Below are 27792 nucleotides of genomic sequence, written 5' to 3' on the forward strand. Positions count from 1 at the left end.
GTCTAAATATTTAAGAACCAGGTTAGTGGCTTTTTTTTTTTTTTTGGTAAATAGATGTATTCATAAAAATAACTTTCCTCTAGTTAAAAATACAAAATCTGAAGAAACTTCATTTAATTTTTCATATCTTCATTACAAATGTTAAATTAGGATGCCTATAATGTCCCTAACATCTATCTTCTATATATCTTCCCATAATAATTAAAATTCTTATCTGGTGATTCATACATTTCTAATTTACTTTTTTGTTTTAAAATTGAGTAGGTATATTTATAACTCTTGCTAAAGATTTGCATTCAATAAACATTCAAAGTTTTCCCATTTGTTGTAAGCAGAGGGATAGGCTTTCTATTAAGTATACAGCTTTATATATTGTGTTTTGAGGTTTTTTTTTAATTGTAAAGATTTCACTTCTGCACTTTGTTCAAACAGCCACCATGATGAGCCCAAAATTGTTACCACAACCTCAGTGACAAAAGTTAAAATTTTACAATCCTAGCAGAAAAATAACAGAATGAAACCTAAGTGCAAATACAACTACTATGTCTAATATACCAAGAATGTACTTATATAAAGTGATAAGTATCTAGTATACTCAGTTCAGGACTACATGCAAACCAGATTATCAATAAATATCCAGTAGTTTAAAAAGATACCAACTGTAAAAATAAGGGAATAGCCACAAATTCAAAAGAGAGTCCATTGCATTAAGATTTCCTACCATTAAGGGGCTAACAGAGAACATTGACAAGTTACAGGCTTTTACTATTTGTGTCTGAGTGAGCCATTTCCTCCAAAATGTTCTGATAGTCCCTATTCTTTGATTTTATATTTCTAAATATAATTAATTTTCTTCAAATGTTCAAAATATTACATATGAAATTGACATTATTGCTGAAGATGTTCATAGTTATTGAGGACTAGCTTAAAGTCATTCAAAAAGTAATAGAATTGGATTCAACTTTTTGTCTGAATGTTTACTTAGTATTCTCTTCCAATTTAAGTTAAAATGCTTAACTAAAAGAAGGTCATTAGCACCAAAGAACAAAATTCAGTAATGTCTTTAACAAACCTAAACATCTCTTAAATATTTTCTCCTAAAATGCTGTCCAATAGCAATTTGTCATAAAGATATTAGAAAGACTATTTAAAAAATAGAAGGAATTATGTTCTTTATGCCTTCTACTTCTGCGGTTAGGTCCACTTTTGACAAGACTCAATAATGGCCTTATAAAGAGCTGGGCATTTCAATTCTCCTGTTCTAACCTGGAAAGACCTATTAACTGAAGACATCAATGATCTAAAACTGTGCTGTGATAGACATGTTTATATTTCCTACTATATTTAATTCTCAGAAAAACTTTGCAAGGTAGCTATTATTATCCAAATTTACAGATCAGAATTTGAGCCTCAGATAAGTAACCTGCTTGAGATTCTTCAGCTACTTCCTAAAAGGCAAACACTGTGATTCCTAGACCTGTTTCTTTACTACCTAACAATGCCACATTCAAAGTCCTTCACCTTATTCTCTTTTATCTGTCAAAATGTAATACAGAGGTTTTTTTTTTAGTTCTGGTAGAAATCACTTAAACTCAATCCCTTTATTTTTTTTGCACATGAAAGCACTAAGATCAGAGGGTAAAATGCTTTGTCCCAGGGCACATGTCTAAGCCCTCTATAACAACCTTAATATCTTAAAAAAAAAAAAAAAAAAAAAAGAGAACATGAATACTAACCTCCAGCCAGACCTTTTAAAATATAATAAATTATATGTTACAGTTATGCTCAAAGGTTTTAGGCCCTTAATTTTTTAGAGTAATTGACTTTTATAATTCTTCTTATATTAATAAACATGTGTTTTAATTACCTAAAATGGGAAAAAGTTAATAGGTGATTAATGTTGCTAATATAAATAAAGGCAAACTCCTATTATATAAAGCAGTATAAGTAGAGCCTACAAGAGTGGAAACCATGGAAGACAGTCATAATCTAAATCTAAATCCAATTAAAATAACTTGGCTGGTAGCAACAGACCCTACCTCAAGATATTTGGAAGAAAACGGAATCATATTAGAATTAGAATTCTTCGAATTGGCACTAACTAGGTCAATATACTCATATTCCTGTCAATTTTTAAAAAGTTAGCACCTACACATATATTCTCTTACCCTTTCTTTTTTTCACTAGGATGTACGAAATGTTTATACGCAGGATTTTTACAAAAAAAAAAATATTTATCTAACAAATGCAGAACACCAAAGAGTTTATATTTAAGAACGTTTCTCTCTCCTAACAGGCTATAATCCTATAAATTAATGAGAAATTAGTAACAGGCAAAAGACTTAATGAACATATTTTTTAAATAGTATTTTTAAATTCCAAGGAATGAGGATCTGAAGATTCTGAAGGCATAAAAAATAAAACAATAGGAACAAAGCCCAAACAAGTCATCAGTAAATACAGTGGAATGATATTTATGTGAATTTAACTATGATTCACTTACATGAATTCATCTATACACTTCACAAAGATAGAATAATTAAGTAATGCAGGCAATTAAGTCTACCATTTCCTTGAAAGGGTTTGTAAGTTCTGGGGTGAGTAGAAGATGGAAAATATGAATCTGCTGTTTCCTCAGTCAATGAATGATGAGGTCTCATGTGTTTGGAGGGTGTTTCTAGTGTTAAAAGATGTACTCTAAATGTCTAAGGAAACAGCAAACTGTTCCAACAAAGAAAAATAATATTACTGAAAAGGACTCATTTAGAAATGTTATGCCAGAATACAATGTGGTACTTATGAAGGGATTCCCTCTCCCTCCCAAAAACAGTCTTCTGTTTGTGAGATTATCACCTCTACATTGTTAGACTTTAAAACCACCTCTCCAAAAGATGAGGTTCTACTGGGGGGGGAGGGGGGGGAAAGTCATCGTTCTCTTTAACATTAATATCCAAAAATAAAAATAAGTTTTATGGAATAGCCAGGCAGAAAAGAGGATTGTGGGACTAATAAAAGTCTTTGAATATAGATTTGAGTCAAATTGCTATGTAAATGTGTTGACTGAGAAGAATATACCTGCCAAAAAAGACTCCTTGTGGTTAACTGGGCTCAAATTCATAACCAGAGTCTAGCAGCCATTGTTTGCAGAGGCCTGTTATGCACACTGCATTTCAGTGAAAAGCCAAAGACTGGGCTGCCAATCCTCCTGCACTGTCCTTCTGCTGTCTGGAAGTCAATCCTAATTAAGAGAGCTCTTGGGATCAAAATTCAACCAATAGGACTAAGATGTTCCCTGTCCAATTGGAACTGCACTGCTATAGTTGGACCAATCAAATTGTGAGGATTTGGAGTCCTTATTTGCATAGAAACAGATCAATAAGGGACCAGGGTGGAGACTCCTCTCTATGTAAATGAGCCTCTCCTCTGTCTCTGCAGAGTGCATTTTCAGCTTCCACTGAAGACTGCGTTTCCCAGCCAGGACTATAACATCCAAGTTGGAACTGCAACATCAGCCAGAGCTGTAACACTAGAATGGAGCAAGGCTGTCTTACAGACTGAAGCTGTAACATAGGGGCCACCTCACCCAAGCCACCTCACCAAGGTCACCTCAATAGATTCACCTTGCCTGAGCTGTTTCCCAGCTGTGCTCTATCATAATTGAGCTGTATCACTATTGAGCTGTCTCACAGCCATACTTTTCCACAGTTGAGCTATATCACAGTGCAGCTGTTTGGACTGAATAAAATCTTCCCCTTCACTACACTCCAAATTGGGGACACCTACTGTCTTTGAATTGGTGGCAGTGACATTCAGTTGACAAATGTTAATTATAAAATAAGACTTAACTATTTGAAAGAACTTTTATATCAGAGACTCAAAAATTACCAGAAACTACTAGTAAACCAACCTTTCCCAAAAAGAATATTGAAGATGAAAACATTCTCAGAAAACAAGTTTGCCCTCTCTCAATACATACAATCAACTGGTAGACATATACTGGTCAAGAAATGTTTATATTTTTATGTAAGTCACTACTGTTAACAATATGTTGCCAAGTACAAATTTCAAGTCCTAAATTCAATATTACACTAGCAATTAATAATAGAGAATAAGGTTTTTCAAAAAAAGTAAAATATTTTACAATTTCTACTTCTTTCCATTTCTGAGGAAATTATGTTTCTTAAGCCTAATTGACATTCTGGCACTGACAGACAGAAAATGATGATGTTTGTACCCTACACTGTGGCTAATCAACAAAGCAGCTTGAGACTAGGTGACTGGCTAGGGACTCCAGTTCCTCCAGACACTACTGCCTGGCTGCCTCAAGGGCTTAAGAGGTCAATCAATATCTCAACTGACCTGTTACCTACTTCAACTTTAGTTGAGTAACTATGTTCCAAAAAAACCCAGTACAGATTCTTGTTTTAGTACCAGAAAGTCTCTGATTCTCTAGTACTATAAGTACTTCCACACTTAGCCTTGTGAGAAAACAAGAGGAACAATTCTCAGCCCAATCCTCTGTCAAGGTAATTCTCTCACTCCTCATACTTCGGAAATGGAAATAAATCACTTACCCTCAGGAGAGTTTCATAGTCATTAAAATAAAGGCAAAATAAAGCAAAATAAAACCATAAAGGCTGTGAGAATAGGGTTTACTAGACTAGCAATGCACCTCACTAAAGACAGATGGCAAAGTAATCACTATGGAAGCATAATGGTTCTTTATTAAACTGTACCTAATTTTTAGTCCTTCTGGGACAATTAAAAAAAAAGTGAATCATTGATTATTAATTTTAAGAGTCCAATGAGACAAAACATAAAAGCACATAAAATAATAGCTGGCACATATTAAGTGGTCAATTAATGTTATATATTGTCATTATTATCTTCTTGATGGTTTGAATATGGTATTATCAGGTATAGTGGTTACTATTTGTACACTGTAGCTATTGAGACACTCAGCTTTGATGAGTTTCACCCACTCAGGATAACTAGAATTCAGAATGAGAGAAGGTGGTAGCATTTACAGAAGAGACGATGAGGGATCTAAGCCACATGCAAATATTACAACACTATGAAGAAATTAGACGTCCCCCCTCAGCCTCCAAATGGGCCCTGACCCATAATAATGGACCCAATGCAATTTATAATTTTACTTCTTAATATAAACAAAATTTTCTTTTGAGAAATGTGTATCTTTTTTTAAGAATTATTATTAGGCCCTATTTTAAATTGTATTTTAAAATTTGCTCTGTATCTTAACCTATATAACATCTCCCCAACTCTGAAGATCATTACTCTTAAGAAACAGCTAAAATATATAGGATTAAGAAATACTTTATTCATAAAGGGTATGTGTATTATCAAAGAGAGCATAAATACACTATTGTGACAGCAGTCCTATTATTAGTTGTTATGCCAACATAAAATATTGGAGGTGGTGACTATTATGTAACTTGCACAACTAAATATACAAATAATATCCACTCTCAAAGCTGAGAAATTTATAAATTATTCTACTCACCTGTCTACAGCAAAAGGGACTAATAAATTTAAATCAAACTACTCTAGGTACATACTTACAATTTTCATTTTTTCTTCTACTTTAGAATCAAAAGAAGTCAATATGCATTACAATCAGTTGAAAAGTAGAGAAAATACCTAAATTAAAATGGAGATAAAATTTGAGCATCATTTACATGAGGCAGGAGAACTTTCGGTTTCTCGCTTTGAATTAAGGCCATTTTATAACTAGCAACATTTTTATTAGACTATTTCTTCTATTATAGCATTAACAATTAAATAATACCATCCTCCTCTCAACAAAAATGGATGATTACAGTATGCCTGCCTCAAAGAACTTTGAGGCTCAATATCTTATAAAAAGTATTAAGCTCTGTAGCTTCAAGCTACTATGAAATTTACAAAGTGTTATAATTGAGAATGATATGAAAGCAAAGATGGCTTAATATAATAGAAAATTACATATATAATTGGCACATTGCCACACTACCACTGTGGATTTGTCCTTTCAGAGCACATACTCTCTGTGAAAGGTCACTGTAGGTGAAAAAAAAAAAAATCCCACAGGGAGTTCAAGTAGCCTACAATACAATACTAGTAATTAAGGATGTGTATTCTTCCTCTACATTCATTTGGGAATCACTGCTACTAATTAAGAGAAAAGGAACAATATTCTGTTAAAAATGATGGCTAAGACAATTCAATCTCAATTCTAATAGTCTGCTTACAAATAGAATATTGCAAAACAAAACAATTTTTTTCTTAAAGAGCAAACTATTATACAAGCCACCAAGTCAGTACTCAACTGTCTTCCAAGATGATATATTCCTAAAAATATCTTCTGCAGTAATTTATGTTTCTAACACAATGTTAAATTACATCATTGGAAATTTGAATTCAATTAACATTTAGTGCCTACTATGTGAGTTATAATAAATATTTCACATACATTATCTCATTTAATTCTATTAACAACCCTAGGAGGAACGTATTACCAGCACATTTTCAAATTGGGAAATATTCCACAAAATGATTCAGATTCTTGACAACAATCTAAGAATTTAAAATCAGCCTTTTTACTTTAAATCCAATGTTCCCTCCATAGTGTCAGTTAGGGTCTCTGGCAATGCCAATAATTAGCTGACAAATCAGTTAACCTCATTAGGTCTGAACCTTCTCAATCACTAAGAGTGTTAAACACTCCTAAAATCAGTCTTCTCCATTTTCTCTCTTGATCTTGCTCTAAAATGTACAGTTTTAAGCATTTCAAAGTACACAAATCACTGGCTTCCAACAGATTCACAATGTTGTACAACTACTCTACACCTTTTCATCACCCTAAAAAGAAAGTCATAACCTTTAAGTTGTCACTTCCCATTATTTCCTATCCCCAGGCCCTGGCAACAGCTAATCTGCTTGATGTTTCTATGGATTTGCCTAACCTGGATTTCATATAAATGAAATAAGATAATATGTAACCTTCTGTGCCTGGCTTTTTTTATTAAGCAAAATATTATTGAAGTTAATCCACATTGTACCATGTATCAGTATACTTCATTTTTATGACTCAATAATATTCTCTTGTATGTAATATACCACAATTGGTTTATCCGTGCATCCATTGATGGACATTTGAGTTGTTTCCACCTTTTGGCTATTGTGACTAGTAGTGCTATAAACATTCATGTATATGTACTTGCTAGAGTCCTTATTTTCAATTCTTCTGGGTGTATATAGATAAAAGTGGAATTGTGGAGTCAGATGATAATTCTATATTTGAAAATTCTGAGGAACTGCCAAACTATTAAATGTCATACAAAGTTACTATCTTTAGGTAAGATTATAGGTGACTATTATTTTAATTTTCTGATTTTTCTACACTGTAAATTATTTGTGTAAACCTAGAAAAGTAAAAAGTTTATTTTGTAAAAGAGGTAAAATCAAAAGAGATAAAACCAAAATTCCTAAAAATAAAATTTATAAACAAGAATTTCTTTCTACACATTCACTTATTATGTTTCATCTTCACCCAGTACATGTAATTTGTCAGCTATGTTTTGATTAACCACACAATAAACATAAATATACAGAGCATTTCACTCATGTTATAACAGCATTTATTAAGAAGCAAATTTCATATAAATTCCAGATAATATCAACAAATAATTTTAAAAACTTAAAATATTATACTTAAAAAATTGTTCATAGTTTGTTATTTCATTAATTAGACTAAGGGATCAAAACTTTTTTGAAACAAGAATTTATCAGGGTTTAATAATTAGATTATATTAATTTTGTCTGTCTCTTGTTTTTGCCAGTAGTGAGAGGTGAGGTGAGTGGTAAGATTAAGAATAACACTGTTTCACCAACCCTATTTCTACCCCTTTGTTCTTCTATTGCACTAGTTATGTTCCCACTGCCTATGGGTATCATTCTCCATTGTATAATAAGGTGACTAAAATTGACTGTTTTCTGTGTATTAACTGAGCAGCTGCCTTCTGACCCTCAAACATATATCTAGATACAAACTGAAAACACAGAACTGATAATGCTCAGCTATGCTAAACACAAAGAAGAAAATAACCTAACCAGACTTATAATCACCCATTAGGCATCTTAAGACAGCCACATTTCCAAATAAGAAGTCAGGTGATGCACAATTTAAAGATCTGTTTAAACTCTTAAAGTACTTTATATAGAGAGATGAGATTTTTTTAAAAGATTACAAAATTTTGGATCATAAATATCAGAGTTGAAAAGCTCAAAAAAAAAAAAAAAAACCACCATAAACCACACAACATAAAGATGCTGCATGTGAATCTACCTGAAAAATATTCACTTTCCCAATACCATAAAAACCAATAATTTGTTCTGAGAAGAGAAATATATTACAAAGTAAAAGTGATTCCTCCTCTTCATATAAGTTTAATTTCCTCTAAATAATTCTCATATAAAGGAAAAAATCTGAAAGAAACATAATTTGCAGAATCTATTAGTATATTTAAGCACTCATATGGTACACCAAACATGCTCAAAATCTTATTTAATTAAACCAGAAAGCAAAGTGATTGTCAACTCCTTTTTGGCCAGAATCACTAGGATTGAATTCAATATTCAACAATGAAATTCAGTCATGAGAAAATTTAATCTAGTCATTTTTATTAGGTCCTTAATCTAAAATTTATAATACCATCTCAAAATCAGAATACTAGATTCGGAAAAGGAGTTCAGAAAATCACCAATGATGTTCAAAGCTAACAAATTCAAATGAGACATAAAATATTCATATTTTAACTGATTTCTGGCTATAGAATCATTGGTATTTTCTAGCAGATGCTGGGTATATTATCAACCAAGGATGGACTAGATCAAGGAATAGTCATTGGCCATACATGGAGAACTCCTAGGATACAGAGCAAATCTTCATATACTTAGACAACTTCAGTCTCCAAGTTGAGTTAAAAGTTTAGGAAATACCAGATATCAGGTTTTACTTGCATCTTCTTTTCCATCTTAAAGGTTATACACCTGACCAAGGCGTAGAGGTCTAAAGACTCAAATAAAAAATCCCAGAGTGATCCTGAACTAATATGTCTATCTGAGGCTCCTCTGTACCACATAATGCTCTAGGGAGGCATGGCAAGGGTTCCAGTTCTATCTCCAGTCAGTTTCTCACTCTCCATCACACACCCTCATTCTCAAAACATATCATATCCTCACTTTCCATCTGATATATCTAGCAAAGATGAAACCCTGATTAAACCCAATTATCCACCTACTCCACATCTGCACCAAAGAAACTAAAAACAAATGAAGAAAAATGTACCACTTTCCTACAGCTCTCATTTTAAATTCATGGTTCCTGATCTCAAAAGAGTAATCAGCACTGGTCTGTAACAGAAAAATATACTAAAATACCAAGTATGTTCATTTTCCCAATATCAAAACTATTTCATGCTTGCTCCTCTGTTCTCAAACCTCCTAGACCTTCCCACTCCAATTAGTGACTGAATTGAGAAAATAAGAGTAAGCAGACACAAGTTTCTCTTCACACCACCAAAACTTCCTACCTACACCATATTCTTCCTTCTTTCCTGTTACAACAAATAATGTATTCCCATTCCCATCAAAGTCCAACCCTCCCATGTGCTCTGGACTTTGTATGTTCTCATTTTCTCAAGTAACTTATATCCTCTCTGTCCTGCATCATCAATTTCTCCCCCATTGGATCTCTGGCATCAGTATACAAGCCTCCTCTAATATCTCCAGTCACTGAATCCAAATTCCGCTACATTGACTATCCTATTTCTTTTCTTCTTGACAGAGTCACCTATAAGGTTGCTTTCACTTTCTCTCCTCACAGTTGTTACTCAGTTTACTCCAATCAGGTTTCTTCTACTTAATTGTAATTGAGATTACAATTGTCAAGGTCATCAAAGGCCACCTACCAAATCCAAGAGTTGCATGTCTGTTCACTTTCCTGACCTCTCAATAACATTCAGTACTACCCTTCATCTTAAAAGATCTCCTGCCTCACATAATAATCACTGATGACCTCCATTTCACTAAATTTATTTATTTATTTTACCACTATATAGTGTTGATAAATTCAGACTATTGAGTCAGAGGTACCTTCGTTCAAATCTTGGCTCCATTACTTTCTAGCATCCAATTTAGGGAAAGCTATTTAACCACTGAGCCTCTGCATCTTGATCTACAACCTAGGGAAAATATTAGTACCTAATTCATAGCTGTGATGGTTAAATTAGTATCTCTCCCCCATCTCTTTTACCTCTTCATAGCAGGTGACACAATTCGTCCTCCAAGAAATACCCTCTTCCATTAGTTTCTGGCTCCTTCCACTCATCACTGTCCTAAGCTCCTCAAACTCTATTTCTCTTCTAAATTTAGGAGTTCATTAATGCTCTATATTCTCTCCTTCAGTGATTAATCTCTTTCATTTTCATAACTAAAATTATAATCCAAACTTCAATGATATCTAAATCTCAATTTCTAATCTATAATTTTCTCCCAAGCCCTAGCCTGCCAACCAAACAATCTCTATTTGGAAATCTCAGCTACTTCATACTCAACTTGCTAAAAAAATAAGTCTCTACTCTTTTTCATGTGTTCTTGTCTCCACATGAAACTCTCTTGCCTGTCATAGTCTCTAATTCCTTGCTGTCAGTTTTGATAGTTCCATATATTTCCTGTTTTGTAATAGTCACTAAATTTATAATTACCAGCTTAATATATAGATTCCCTGCAAAAACACAGACTCCAAGAGGGAAAATAAAACCTGTTGATATCACTAATACCTTGTACAGTACCTCTTACATAGTAAATGCTTAATACATAGTTCTCAAATTGCATTTGAGTTATTTAAAAAGTTACTGCTTATTTACTTTATTGAATTTATTGGATTTTATTTATTTGGATATCTAATTAATTGTTAACATATTTATTTCAAAATAATTAAACCACTCATTTACATTATTATCATTTATAATCCACAAAAATACATCAAATAAAATTTAAAGATACTTCTAAACATATTTCATTGTGTTTGAGGAATTCTATAATTATCAATTGCCTCTAGATTTCAAAAATTAAAAAAGTTCAGAAGCTAGAAAAGACAAGAAAGGGTGATATTATTTGTGTCCCTACTTTGGAATTCCACATAATTTTTTTTCTTAATTTTACCAAAAAGATGATTTTAAAATCCTGAAATGCATAAATTGTCTGGAGTATTTGTAAAAAGGACTTCCCCTTTGAAGACTTTTATCATTTTCTCCACAATATTAAATTCTGTCACACTCTAATTGTGTATTAATATTTTGTTTGTTTTTACTCAGCAAAGTTAATAGTGTCTAAAGCAATATTTTTGTTAGCTCATAGTCTTATCATGGATAAATGCTAACTTTCCATTAGGTAATGTGAAATATGGAAAAAAGCTTAATAAACACACAATCACATGCTTTCACACATTCAAGGGAGTTCACGTTATGATATCAAGGAGTTATACAAATATGATTTGAACACCTCAATATATTTGAATACATAAGATCTTTTAGAAAGTCATCATATTGATCACAAAACTTAAAAAATACACTACATTGAGAAAAGACATTTTTGTATTACTCTTAGAAAATATAACACCTTGAAAAATATTGTCATTGAAAAAATTGATCACAATAAAAAAAAAATACAAAACAAAATTATGCATCACAAAGCCTCAGGAATATTTAAACAAATTTGATTCCAAAGAACTAGACTTTTGTTTTCAAAGTATCTGGTCAATTATCTATCAAATAAGAGAAGTTTCTATTTTTTCTAATTGCTAAAGTATTCGATAAGATTGCTTCCACATGTTCTATGAAAAAGTAAACACATATAACAAAAGCTTGTTTAATTTGTATACTAATGAAATAACAAAATTATTAAAAAGACAGCTCAATAATATTACAAAAATAACTAGGCTTTACACTGGTCTCCTAAAATTATCCAAATTAATTAACTAGTTATCAAAGGACCTATTTTTGAGATAGTAATGCTATAACCTTTCTCCAGAATCTCTTAAATCCTTTAAGTGTAAACTTTGAGTTTCTGTGTGTTATTACAAAATGACTATGGAAAGCCATTTGCCAAACTATAGCAAGACTAATTTTTGGTTTACACCCTCTTATCTAGTAAGTATACTCCGAGGGAATGACCCTAAATATCAAGGGAGCTTCATTCATTCATTTATTCACCATTCAGTAAGTATTCATTGAACAACTACTATGTATGTATACACAAAGATGTTTATCACAATATAATAGAAAAATACTTCAAACAAACCCATTACATGATAATAGAGGAATTGGTAAAAAAATTATAGCACTTCTTAGCCAAAAAATGATAAAGTCATTTAAAATATATTAGTAATGAGTTTGAAGTAATATGGAAAGATTTGTTACAGAGGTAAGTGAGAAAAGTAGGATATAACATCAAACTCTCAAAGGAAAGTATGCAAGAACAAACACTAAAAAAAAAGAGATCCAATAGATTGGCTGCATCTTGGTGGTAGCATCCCAATTGATACATATGCAAGTATCCTGACACAGAAGTGTTGAAGACAAAGCTCATTTTATAAAATTTCTGATCAAAATCAGTGAGTAAAGAGCCCAAGAATCTGTAGAATGTCTCCTCAGATCACATGACAGTATATTGTCGAAAAACAAATAAATGCTATTTATCAAAAAAAAAAAAAATCTGATTGAAAAAGGAGATTACCTTCTCATAACCATATCTGATATTGAACAATAAAGATAACACTTCAATTCTTTTTCCTAGGCCAAAAAAAAAATCACTGTTTTTTTAAAAATCACTTATAACTTAATAGATGCATAGGAAAAAACTACTGGAAGGTCATGTAGCAAAACATTACAGTGTTGTGGGTACTGGAATTACATCTGGTTTTAATGGAACTTTTTCCCTATATTTTCTGGAAAGGCCGATTTAAATATGTACGGCTATTATAATGAGAAAAATGAATTAAATCATTAAGAGAATATGCTGAAATAGTTTCACTATATGGATTAGATTAATAAAAATACAACATCTGTAAAAGTCATACTTGCTCATGAGAGTAGCTCAGAAAAACTTGAAGGTTCTTTAAAATCATACAACACAAATATCACCTTTAAGGAAATCAAAATACTTTAAATTTTTAATACAAGAGTTCATGATTTGAACAGCATATGTATTTTTCTCTTACTGAGAAAGCTGTTATAAATAGATTTAAGGATGTGTCTTCTTTTTAATGATATTGACTATTTCTTCATAAGACATCAATGTCAGTGATGTCATCTAACCCTTAAAATAAGGTGTGCTAATAAATGCAGCTCCTATTAAACTGAGACAAAATGAAAACATACAACTTTACTTACTATATAAAAGTATATATTAGTGTCTCTCTTTGACTTAAAGTATAAAATTGTTTCAACTTAATCAAAAAGGAAAATAAAATTCAGAATCCATGTAACTATAGTTTTACAGAGTACTATAACAATAAAACAATCATTGCATTTTAAAAGTTTTTAGCACTTTGAAACATACAAATTACAGGATCAATAGCTAAATTATTAAAAAAGCACAATGATACAGTATCCAAATGATGAGTATAGCATAGGAGCCTGAAATAAAATTGTCTAGTTTCAAATCCTAGTTCTGCTGTTTATTAGTTGTAAAACGTAGAAAAATGATTTAACTTCTATGTGTTTCCATTTCTCCATCTACCTATAAAATAAGGATAACAATAAGAATTCATGTCTGGTAGAGGTGTTTTAAATGTTAAGGGAGGTAATACTATCTCTGGCACGAAGTATTAAAAATAGGCTTATCCCCCCTCCTCACATTTTCTCATTCTAGATAGAATTTGTTATAAATTTTGAAAATGAAAATAAAGATCTCTAACTCAAAAAATTGGTATTGAAAGTCCTAACTTAATTTGAAATCATAATTACCCATCCATAAAGTACCTTTTGCAACCTGAGGATAATACAGTTTAACATTAATATAAATGAAAGTACTCTTATCAAGATGATTTCATCCTGTTTGTTTCAAAAGAATGAAACACAGGATTCTTTCTTAAAAGATGGCCAAAAATAATTAGAATCATTTATTAACAATTGTCCTGAACAGCAAATTCATTATGGAAAAGTACAATAATACAAGATTAATAGCAAAATTTAAATATTTTACTGTTTTTAGGATATTCAAACTTAACATTTTGATATTATTCTAAATTATCAACATTTGTTACATATAAAATTGCTATTCTCTGTAAATAAATAAACTTTAACTGTCTCTGATTCATGGAACTAGTTAAACTATCACCTAATAGAGCCATTCAACTATCTTGGGGATTATTTTATTCTCTTTTCTCATTAATACAGTAACAAAATGTAACAAAAAAAAGTCAATAGTGTAGAAGGCTTTTAATAAATTTCATTTTGGCAAATGATTATATAAAAATTAACAAATACTGAAATCATGATAATTTCATTTACTTGTTCTGTACGTATCTGATTAATAGGTATTAATTTTGTTGATGGAGATGAGAGAATTCTATTGTTATATACAGATCAGAAATGTAAATACTTAGCATTTTCTACAACTACTGACTTCACAAATTATTTTGAATATTATTTCAAATAATACTGTGAATGCCAGAGTTTAGGTAAGCAAAGAGCTCTACTGCCCCCTAACGAAATAAACCAACAAAAAAAAACAAACAAAAATCCCCATAAAACTCCTTTTAAGTTATCTGTGGTACAGGAAAATAATCTCACTTTTCTAAGTGTAATAGATAAACACTAAAACAATTAACTGAAAACAACTAGTATATCAAAATACTATAGGAAAAAACTACAGTCACTGGTTCTTGTGATAAACTTAGTAGCAAAACAGGAAAGCCTTGAGACAAAAATGTTCTAAGAGAAAGGAGACCAGTACAACATGGTTATCAAATGTGATAGCAATTAAAACTTCACTGCAGGCTACACTTTTCATGTGTATGTTGGAAGTGAATGAGAAGAGATTCTTAGAAACCACACTCTTCAGTGCATTTTAGTAAGTTTTCAGTTTAGCAGCTAAAAAGTAAATATCATCAAAATATTCTCTATTTGCACTGCCTCGAATCCTCTCAGAATTATTTTAATATATGTACATTTTCAGGATAACCACCCTGTAAAATATACATTTAAAATAATTTTACCTAATGCTTCCTGTTTTAAACAAGCGCCAATTTCATAAGTATGACAACTTTGTACTTTATGGTACTTTCCATAATAAACTAGTGATTAATATTTAATCTCCTTTTAATAACAGCTCTCCTTTCCTTTAATGAAGTTGGTTTTTAAAACATCCTCCATACTCCTAGTCCTTTCATTTAATATTCCAACTTGTCAAGAATTCCTAAATTCTCATTTCAGAAAAGAGTAAATGGGGGAAAGCGGTGTGTGGTCCTTAATAACAGAAATTAACATAACAATCAACATCAAAGAATCAGATGTAATAAGAATACAAAAATAGAATACTAGATCATAAAAATACTAGATCATAAACAAAAGAAAAGTAAAAATTCCAGGCATCATTTCACTGAGGAGAACAAAGGTGTAGTAGTTAATTGTTCTTTTATGAATAGGGTGCGCTACATCACTTAGAGATGACATGTTTCTGTCCAGGGTGACAGTGGATGTACACTCCACTAAATTTCTATTGTTTAGGAGATATAAGAAATGGACCAAATCCACACAATGCTATAGGGGAGTTTAAGCGATACAAAGAAGTTCATGCAAATCTATATACAAAATGAAAATATCCTTTACATTTGTGTGCTGCTGCTCTTTTCCTTAAGTGTTTGTTTATCAATGAAAATGCTTCTCTAATTCTGCAAGTTGTAAGAGTAACCAAATGTTCTTTTAAAATTTCGGAATAGTAACACACAAAAAATACAAATGTACTCAAACCAATAATTCAAATGAGCTGGATCTCACATTTGTATGGATTTCCTAAAGAATATGATTTTAAAAAATGACTCTTGCTAGAAGCATTACTCATTCATTCCTACTGCCTAAAAATATGACAGAGACAGAGGCGTATTTTGAAGACATAATAAAGTTACTGGGAGGTCTCAAGCATCCCAAAGTCAAGCATTGCGAAAGTTATGGTGCTTAAAGCATATCTAATATATATATATTTTCACAACAGTAGCCTTACGACCTATAAATTGTATTTAGCTACTCATACTTAACATATGGTACTCAAGAAAAATAAGAAAAATAAAACAGTGAAAGTAATAACTATTTGGAGGATGAATACATGTACATATGTACATATTGTGTGTTTTCACTCATGGAATAGTCCCAGTCTATATCAGTGAGTTCCAGATTATTTTCCTAACCTAAAGGAATGCCTTCCCTAGTGTGTGGGAGAAAAGATCTTTCCAGGCCGTCCTTTGCTTCCCTGATTCCCAGTAAGAATAAATATGAAAAATATGATCAATAACAAAAGGAAGGAATGATGCAAAGGAATGAAAAAAAGAAAAGGTTAATTTCATCAGGAATGACAGCTTTGGTTTAAAACAAGGAGATTCATTTCCTCATTAGCCAACAATGTTTTACTGATGATAATGGATATTGTAGCAGCCAACATTCATTGAGCATTTACCATTTATACTAGGCAATGGACTAAGCACTTTACATACACTGGGTATTTAACCTTTGTAGAAACCCTGGAAGACAGATATTTTTATGCCCATTTTATAGATGAAGAAACTGACACTTATAGAAATTAAGTAATTTGCCCAAGGTTACACTGCTACTAAATGGCAGAGCATATATACCAATCAATTTGACTCTTAACCAATGTGTGAAATGAAATAGTTTTGAAATACTGTAATAAATTAACAAATTATATATAATAAGACTCAAATCAATTGCCTAAAATTGGGCTAGGCACTGGTCTCAGTTCTTAAGGAAGACAGAATGTGCCTAATATAATAGTCAAAGCACTAACAAAGAAGTCATAATATTACCATCCTCTGATGTCCATCATAAACAGTAACATTTCTTCCATTATTCTCTGATCACATCAAGCCATAGTAATCTCTCCTTACTCAGATCTTCCTATCTCATTTTCATCTCTGTTTTATTTGTCTTAAAATGAACAGAGTCTCATTTATTTAGGGGAAAATGGGTTACTCCCCCTTTTCAATCTTAAAAAGATAATCGATTACAATTTGAAAATATAAAAAATAGCTCTTATTGATATCTGAAATATTCTTTTCTCTATATGAAACAGTAAGAAAAACTATTGCATAAAACTCTTTAACTTTTGATAACACACTCAAGTTTTCTGAAACTAAAGAAGAAATCACCATGTGGTATATAACTAACCCAAAATTCTACTTTGCAAGAGCTGGAATTTAACCACATGCATACAAACTACAAACACATAAATACAATTCAGATCATATCCATATTCCAGGCATTGGCTGGACAACAACAACATTCCCTTACCAAATATATTTAGCTTAAAATGCAAAACATCCAGGAATATCCACAAATATCTAAAACATTAAAATCATAATTTTATATGGCTATGACCAGTTTTTCCATTGCAAGATTTAAAAGAAAACATTATACAATGTTCCTGAAAGATGAGCACCTTGCAAGACAAGCAATTTCTTCAAATAAATAACAAAGTGATATATGTCTGACATCAAAACCTGTCACATATAAAGATCTGTCAATTTGTTAATCTTTGTTTAATTTTAATTGAATTATGTTTAAATTTTCAATCCAAAGAGAAAAGGCTCTTCTAACAAAATATAAGACCTAGTAAAATATACATTATTTCAAAGGGCTACCATCTCTTACCTTTGAATCTTCATTGCTCACTCCTAGCTGTAACACAGCTTGAGGAGATTTTAGTTTTGCTTGAGCAGAGTGAGCCATCTGAAGGTTAAGCTGCCATCCGACTGTCTCGAGCTATAAAAGACAAGTGCAGATTAGAATCAGATGAGGCAGAAGGAAGAACACAGTCAACTTTAAGCAAATCTCCACTCAGCAGGAATCAACATGGATAGCCTGGACTTTGTGGAAAGTCAGCTCCAGAGTTCCTTTAACCTGCACACTCTGCAAATTCTTCTTTTAGGCTCATTAGATTGGCCTCGTGCCATGCCTGTCAAATTCAAAGTAAAACTGGTCTTTAAATACACTCTGTTCTAAAAACAAAAGTTCTAAAATTAAGCAATAAAGTATACTAAGAGAGTCAATGGTTTTTAAATAGTACATTGCTATTTTAAAATATTTTAAAGCCAATGATTTTTAAAGTCATAAATTTTAACTAGTAAATAGCATATATTAGTGACAATCACTTTAATAACCTTCCATTATCTTTCAAAACTCTTTGTATTACCTAAAACACAGATAAGACTTTTTTTTTTTTAATTTAGAGGGAAATCGAAGTACCCAGATGGTAAGAGGTTCACACATTTAGACACAGTTAGTGAGACTGGAATACGGCCAGGCAAAGAATTGATATCTACTAGTGAGCAGGTGTTACCCAATAGATTATCATCCTATCCAAAGAACTCTAACTTACTATGGTTCCCAGTTATGACAGAAACTAATTAGAACATTTCCTTTGCATTTATTAATGAACACAACAGCAAAATTCAATCAGGTAAGACAAAAATAATAAAGACAGACTAGAGAAGCATAAATATGGCTTTATTGAACTTGACAGATTATTGGTTTTTTCATCCTCAGAACTATGATTTAATTTCCAGTAAATCTCAACTATCAATATTTAGGAAGTTCTGTGAAATGCAATTATAATATGCCTCTGATATGACCCTACTAATTGATTTAGTAAAACTACCTTAGCTGCATTGGTAAGAATGGCAGCTTCACAACAATTTTTACTTAACCAGAATACTAATTGCTAACTTGAAAGCCTGTTCAACAGCTAGAATCAGAGCAGTGACTCAAAGCCAAATTGGAAAGAGAGCAATGGAAGTATTATCTATTCCAGAGAGGATGTGATGAGAAAATAAAGATACAGTTCTGTTCTCTCTGGCACTGAACCTTTCAGAAGTTATGGAGAAGAAGAAGGAAAATGTTGCAGAAACATAATCCATAATATCAGAAGTAAAAAAAAAATCAATTTACTAGTGCATAGTAAGGATCCTTAATATACTAACCTTTAAGACTGACTACAGTAAGCATAGTCTCTAATATTTTCAATACTCAGTCACATGCAATATACCCTCCAATAAAATAAGAAAAAACATATCATAACCACTTTCATACATACAAGCATTCTGACACACTATTTTAACTAAAAACACCCTCTAGGCAATCATATGGACCTATAAGATACTGATTTGATCTAATTTAACTGATCCTATCCTTGTGCCTTGAGTAGTTAAGATAAATGATGAAGATAAAAATTAAGTAAATAAATTAAGTATATCCCCATTGTGGTCAGGCCATTGCATGAATTAATGTATGCTTAATTACTACATAGAAGTGGTGTGGAAGAATTAAAAAGAGTACTGAATTTAAAGCTTATGCCTTGGTTCATAGTCTGTCACTCAACTAGATATGTGGCCTTGGTTGTCACAATCTTTTAAGCTCGTAAATTCCTCATATAAAATGGAAATAAATATATCTGAACTATCTACTTTTCTGAGTTACTATTATTATCAAATAAGAAACTGCATATTTAAAGTGTTTTGGGAAACAAGAAAGCATTATAAATATAAGGCATTTTGATCACCTAATTTTTTCTACTTTTAAATATAGTAGGCACTCTATTTCTATTGAATTGAATTAAATCAAATAACATTCACAAGGAAAGGTAATTTTAAAAAGAGTCAAGATGAAAAATAGTTTCTGGGTTGGCTTTCTTAAATTCCATAGTCTTTCTATTAAATTTTGTGATTTAAAAAATATTGGTCCAAGACACATGAAAGGGTAATTTAGAAAGTAAATAACATTGCTAAACTCATATGAAGGTATATGCATACATACACATCGACATGTAAAATTTCATAAAAAATCAGCCATATTCAAAAACCTTAAATTTAGAGGAACTAAAAAAAGAAAATTAGCATTATAAGAGAACATTTTACAAAACAATAAGAAAAACAAAAACAAACTTTTTTTAGTGAAACTAGAAGACAAAGACAACAAATACGATGAGAGAGCTGTTCTTATTACTCTTATACAGATTAAAAATGTAAAATATTAACAAATGATGAATCAGATTATACAGTATATGAAAGTTCCTTATGTTATTATTGCAACTTTTCTCTAAGTTTGAAATTATATCAAAATAAAAATCAGAAATTATAAGAAATTGATTTACGTAAGAATCATCAATGGATACTAAATCTAAATGGTGAAAGTTTCATTTGGACCACACAGTCACAACGTATCTACCCACAATTTCTTTTCAGTCACAAGCGAAAAAAAAAATAATTATACAGTGGGAAAAACACAGAGCATCTTAATCAAGAAATCAAATTAACATCACCAAAAAGTGGCAAATAGACATCACACGCCTCTAGGTGTGATATCCTGCAGACCACAACATCATTTACACAGCTTTCTAGACAAAATATCATAACCTAAATTTGATCATAAAGAAACCAAAGAAGAATAAAAATTGAGAAATAGCATATAAAACAATTTTTTGAAGTGGCACATACACTTCAAAAAAGTCGATGTCCTAAAAGACAATGAAAAGCTGAAGAAAGAAGTACAGCGGACCCTTGAACAATGCAGAAAGGTTAGTGGCATCGACATCCCTGCAGTTGAAAATCTGCATATAATTTCTGACTCCCCCGAAACTTAACTACTAATAGCCTACTGCTGAGCAGAAGCTTTACCAATAACAATTAACACATATTTTGTATGTAATATGTAATATATACTGTATTCTTACAATAAAGTAAGCTAGAGAAAAGAAAATGTTATTAAGACTTATCATAAAGGGAAAATATATTTCACAATATTTATTGAAAAAATTTGCATATTAATGGACCTGCGTTGTTCAAACCCCTGTTATTCAAGGATCAACTGTAATTCTTTACATTGTTTAGAACATAGTATTATATTATTTGTCAGGTCTATAATAGTCATTGATGATATAAATATGAATAAGGCAAAGTCCCTTTGACAAGGCAAAGATCTCATAGTATACTCTTTAATTATTCCTCTGAGACTCATAACTGAGAAACAAATATGCTAGACATCAATATTTTAATTACATATAAAACAACAAACTCTAGTGAGAAATTTTATTTAACTTAGCTAAACTATATTTGCTTCTATTTAAAATAAAATTCTGTCTTGTGTACATCAGACATTTGTACCTTAAAATTCTAGGAACTATTTTAATATAATTTGTTTTGTTAGTTCATATTCAATTTAAATCTGAGGATCCTATATCTTAACAAACACCCCAGGTTTAAATGTCATTAAAATACATAAAACACAAGGAAAATAAGATGATATTTTTAATGTTTTCAACCCATGTCAAAACTGTTTAAATGATAGTTTTGGAGCATCTCACAATACTTCTTATCTGACAATGTTATTTAGATGCCAGTTCAAAATATAACTTCATTCTCCCTCTAATTTCCACATAACAATTTAAACATAAGAGTAAATTCTCATAATTACTTTGTAAACCATAATTCCAAGCACATGCAAAATAAGCCAAAATTACAAAAATATTTTAACTCTTTTAAATTGAAAAAGAAAATGTAAAGTTATCACTAGATTTAAACTTGTGGCTCTCTACCATGGGAGCCACTGTTTGGACCATAATGTATAATAAGAAATACATTCCTAACACACACACACACACACACACACACACTCTCTCTCTCTCTCTCTCTCTCTCTCTCTCACACACACACACACATACACACACACACACACACACAGTTCTACAAAACAATTTTTACCCAGAGCAATAATCTCTATTAGGTTTCATTTTTTTAAATACTATTTTGAAACTTTCTAAATTGATTCTATTACCCACTAAAACACTAACAGATAAGGCTATCTATGGTTAGAAAAATACTCCTCAGAAATACGAAGTGAGTTTTAAGAATGATGTGTGTGAGCATTCATAAAACAATTCTTTTTTATTATAATAAATCATGAAAATACAAACATAAGAGCTGTAACTGCTAAAATAGAAAAAAACCTATATTCTGTTGCTATAATCTACTGTTTATTTTATAACTGGTAAATACCGTCAAGCTGAAATTCCTTATATGTGTGGCTCATTATAGAAACTATACACCACTATTACTCTTATAAAATATAAAAATGAGGAAGTTGATTAAATATTTAATACAAGAACATAAACTCACCTATTTTTATTCTTTTTTAAATAAATTTATTTAAATTAGTTTCAAGTATACAGTACATTGGTTAGACATCTATAATGTTCATAAAAACAATCCCCCCAACTGCTTTTTATTTTTTAACGCCTATAGCACCTGGTATTCAAACTTATCTATTTTTAAGGCTTAGTTATATATTCCACAAATTTTTTTCTTAACCAATTCTCTTGACTCCAATGATTTCTTTCTCAATAATATACTAATTAATTATATAAAATTCCCAGCTTCAAAAACAGTGCCTTCTGGTATCTAGAAGTATATGCCTAAAAACAAAAAAAAAATCTTTCCACACCTTATATAAACTCTTGACAAAATATCAAAATAAAACAACTATTTGAGCGCCCTATTGAACAAAAACACATACATTTTGGATAACTGAAACATAATGCAATGTTAACAATCCATTGGTCAAAGAAGAAATTAAAAGAGAAATCAAAAAATACTTTAGACAAATGACAATGGAAATGCAACATACCAAAACTTATGGGATGAAGCAAAAGCAGTTCTAAGAGGGAACTTCACAGCAATAAATGTCTACATCAAGAAACAAGAAAGATCTCAAATAAACAACCTAACTTCACACCTCAAAAAACTAGATAAAGAACAAAGTCCAAAGTTAATTTTTAAAAGGGGGAAGAATTAATAAAAATCACAGTGGAAAAAAATGAAGTAGAGACTAAAAAGACAGTAGGGAAAAAAATCAATAAAACTAAGAGCTAGTTTTTTGAAAAAGATAAACAAAACTGACAAATCTTTAGCTAGATTCACCAAAAGAGAGAAAACTCAAATAAAAAAAGAAATTAAAGAGGAGGCATTACAACTGATACCACAGAAACAGAAATGATCATTAAAAGACTACTATAAACATTTATATGGGAACAAATTGAACAACTAGAAGAAATGGATAAATTTCTAGAAATCTTACCAAGACTGAATCACACAGAAATAGGAAATCTGAACAGATTAATTACTAGTTTGGAGATTAACTCAATAATCAAAAACCTCCCAACAAACAAAAGTCCAGGACCAGATGGCTTCATTAGTAAATTCTACCAAACATTTAAAGAAGAATTAATAGCAATCCTTCTCAAGCTCTTTCAAAAAAGAAGAGGGAACACTTCCAAACTCATTTTATAAAAAGAGCATTACCTTGACTCTAAATCTGGAAAAGGAAACCGTGAGAAAAGAAAATGACAAGTCAATATCTCTGATAAACATACATAAAAAATCCTCAACGAAATATTAGCAAACTGAATTGAGCAATAAATTAGAAGGACCATATAAGGATGGTTCAACATCTACAAATCAATCAATGTGATATGCCACTTTAACAAAATGAAGACTAAAAGTCATATGATCATTTCAATAGATGCAGAAAAAGCATGTGATTTTAACATCCATTAATAAGAACTCTCAATAAAATAGAGCGGCAACATATCGTAACATAAGGCCATATAAGACAAGTTCACAGCTAAGACCATACTTGATGGTAAAACTTAAAGCTCTTCCTCTAAAATCAGGAACAAGACAAGGATGCCCACTGTCACCGTTTTTATTCAGCATAGTATTGGAGGTACTAGCTACAGCAATTTCGCAAAAAAAAAAAGAAAAAAAGAAAAAAAAAAGGAAGTAAAAGGCATCTAAATCAAAAAGAAAGAAGTAAAACTGTCACTGTTTGCAGATGACATGGATGGCATTATACATAGAAAATCCTAGAGACTCCAGCAAAAAAAAATATCCCTGGACCTAATAAACAAGTTCAATAAAGTTACTGGATATAAAATCAAAATACAGAAAAATGTTGCATTTTTATAAACTAACAACTATTAGAAAGAGAAATTAAGAAAACAATTCCATTTATAATTACATCAAAATAATCCCATTTACAATTATATCAACAACAACAAAAAAAGAATAAAATACCTAGAAATAGCTTTAACCAAGGAGGTAAAAAGACCTGTACATTGAAGACTATATAACACTGATGAAAGAAACAGAAGACACAAAATAAGTAGAAGGATATACTGTGCTCATAACAGAATTAACATGGTTAAAATGCCCATATTAAAACTCCAATGATATTTTTCACAGAAACAGAACAAACAATCCTAAAATTTGTGCGCAACCACAAAGGACCGAGAACAGCCAAAGCAATCTCAAAAAAGAACTTCACTAAAAGCATCGCACTTCTCGATTTCAAACTACACTGGAAAGCTATAGTAAACAAAACAGTATGGAATTGTCATAAAAACAAACACAGAGGCCAGAATATACAGTAGGGTAAAGACAATCTCTTCGATAAATGGAAAACTGGACAGATACATGTAAAAAAAGAAGGAAAGAAAAGCAAGAAAAGCAAGAAAGCAAGAAAGGAAGAAAAAAAGAAAGACTGGACCTTCTTACACTATGTACAAGAAGAGATTCAAATGAATTAAAGACTTAAATATAAGACCCAAAACCATAAAACTTTAGAAGAAAACATAGGCAGTAAACTCTCTGATATTGCTAATAGTAATTCCTTTTCGCATATATCTCTATGGACAAGGGAAACAAAAGAAAAAATAAATGCAACTATATCAAACTTAAAAAGCTTTTTTGCAGAAAAAGAAACCATCAACAAAACAAAAAGACAACTGATTGAGTGGGAGAAGATATTTGCTTATGATGCATCTGATAAAAGGTTAACATACAAAATATATAAAGAACTCAGACAACTCAACAACAAAGAAAAACATACAATCCAATTAAAAAATAAGCAGAAAACCTGAATAGATATTTCTCCAAAAAATAAATACAGATGACCAATAGACTTATGAAAAGATGCTCAAGGTCACTAATCATCAGAGAAATGCAAATTAAAACCAAAATAAGATATCGTCTCACACCAGTCAAAATGGCTATCATCAATAAAGCAAAGAACAATAAGTACTGGCGAGGATGTGGAGAAAAGGGAACCACACACTCTTGGTGGGACTGCAAATTGGAACAGCCACTATGGAAAACAATCTGAAAGTTTCTCAAAAAATTTAAAACGGATACACCTTTTGATCCATAAATTGCACTTCTGGGTATTTATCCAAAGAAACTAAAACAATAATTCATAAAGATCTATGTACCCCTATGTTCATGGCAGCACAATTTACAATAGCTAAGATATAAAAGCAACCTAAATGCCCATCAACAGATGATTGGATAAAGAAGTTATGGTTCATATACACAATGAAATATTACTCAGCCATTTGAAAAAAAAAATGAAATCCTACCATTTGCAATGACATGGAGGACCTAGAGGTTATTATGCTGAGTGAAATAAGTCAGAGAGACAACGAAAATACCATATGATTTTGCTTATAAGCAGAATCTAAGAAACAAAAAGAAAAAAACTAATCAAAAACAGACTCACAAATATACAGGACAATCTGGAGACAGCCAGATCTGGAGGAGAGGTTGGGAGTTGGGAGAAAGGGGTGAAGGGTTAAAGAAATAAAAAAATTAGTAATTGATAGATGGACATGGGAATGAGGAGCACAGTATAGGGAATGTAGTTAGTATTAATGTAATGGCTAGGTGGAGAGCCAGAGGAGGGAAAGAGCAATTTGGGGGATCGTTTTAAAAACTATATAAATGTCTAACCAATGTACTGTATACTTGAAACTAATAATAAAATAAATTTAAAAAACACACACACATAGAGATCAATGGAACAAAATAGAGAATCCAAAGATAAACTCATGCATATATGGTCAATTAATTTATGACAAAGGAACTAAGACTATAAATGGAAAAACAACAGTCTCTTCAATAAACGATTTGGGGTAAAATGGACAGCCACATTCAAAAGAATGAAACTGGACCACTATCTTACACCACACAAAAACTAACTTAAAATGGATTAAAAACTTGAACGAAACCTGAAATCATAAAACTCTGGGAAGAAAACATAAGCAGTAAGCTTCTTGGTCTTGGCAATGAATTTTTGGATTTGACATCAAAAGCAAAGTCAACAAAAGCAAAAATAAACAAGCTAGATTAAATCAAACTAAAAAGGTTATACACAGTAAAGGAAACTATCAACAAAATAAAAAAGGCAGCCTACCAAATGGGAGAAAATATTTGCTAATCATATATCTAATAAGAGGTTAACATCCAAAATACATAAAGAACTCATATAACTCAATAGCATAGAAATAATCTGACTTGAAAATAAGCAGATCTAATAGACATTTTTCCAAAGACATATAGATTGCTGACAAGTATATAAAAAGGTGTTCAACATCACTAATCATCAGGAAAATGCAAATCAAAACCACAATAAGATATCACCTCCCACTGTTAGAATAGCTATTAGCCAAAAAGACAAGAATAATCAGCATTAGTGCAGATGTAGAGAAAAGAGAACCCTTATATACTACAGGTCAGAATGTAAATTGGTACAGCCACTGTCAAAAACTGTATGGAGGTTCCTCTAAAAAGTAAAAATAGAATACCATATGATCCAGCAATTCTACTTGTGGATATTTATCCAAAGGAAATGAAAACACTAACTTAAAAGACATCTGTACTCCATGTTCACCACAACATTATTTACAAGAGCCAAGACATGATATCAACCCAAGTGTCCATTAATGAATAAGTGGATAAAGAAAATGTGATATGCAAGTATGTGTGTATATACATACATACATACATACATACATACAAAATGAAATATTATTCAGACATAAACAAGGAAATCCTGCCATATGCAACAACACGGATGGACCTCGAAGGCATTGTGCTAAATGAAATAAATCAGACAGAAAAAGGCAAATACTGTATGATCTCATTTATATGTGGAATCTTGGAAGGGAGGGATGGATGGACGGGGAGAGTGAGGAAGAAAGACCTTAGATACATAGAACAGATTGGTGGTGGCCAGAGGCAGGGGGTGGGAGACAGTGAAATAGGTGGAGTTCGTCGAAGGTACAAAATTCCAGTTATAAAACAAGTAAGTCCCAGAGATATAATATATAGCATGGTTACTATAGTTAATAATACTATATTATATATTTGAAAATTGCTAAGAGTAAATCTTAAAAGCTCTCATTACAAGAAAAAAATTTGTAACTATGTGCAATGATGGATGTTAACTACACTTATTCTGGCAAGCATTTTGCAACATATACAAATACTGAATCATTATGTTGAACACCTGAAACTAATACAATGTTCATGTCGATTACGTCTCAGTTTTAAAAAATGAAACACTTCGAATATAATGAGATAGGCAATTTGGAAGTAAAATAATAGAAAAA

The 27792-nt window shown here is 31.3% G+C and overlaps 1 protein-coding gene across 7 annotated transcripts in view; it reads right to left on the minus strand.

Annotated features, from left to right (window-relative positions):
• Positions 1-27792, minus strand: part of COMMD10 (COMM domain containing 10) — a 149456-nt gene that overhangs the window by 97049 nt on the left and 24615 nt on the right. For 6 of the 7 annotated variants that reach the window (XM_016120882.2, XM_016120884.2, XM_016120885.2 and 3 more), the window contains exon 5: positions 17949-18059. In XM_016120882.2, the coding sequence (XP_015976368.1) occupies positions 17949-18059 (111 nt within the window). Of the gene's footprint in view, positions 1-11719; positions 13804-17948; positions 18060-27792 lie in introns of those variants that run through there. The other variant, XM_036225364.1, reaches the window with a different exon arrangement.

Source organism: Rousettus aegyptiacus, unplaced genomic scaffold (genome assembly GCF_014176215.1).
Source record: "Rousettus aegyptiacus isolate mRouAeg1 unplaced genomic scaffold, mRouAeg1.p scaffold_m13_p_8, whole genome shotgun sequence".
Classification (NCBI taxonomy): domain Eukaryota; kingdom Metazoa; phylum Chordata; class Mammalia; order Chiroptera; family Pteropodidae; genus Rousettus; species Rousettus aegyptiacus.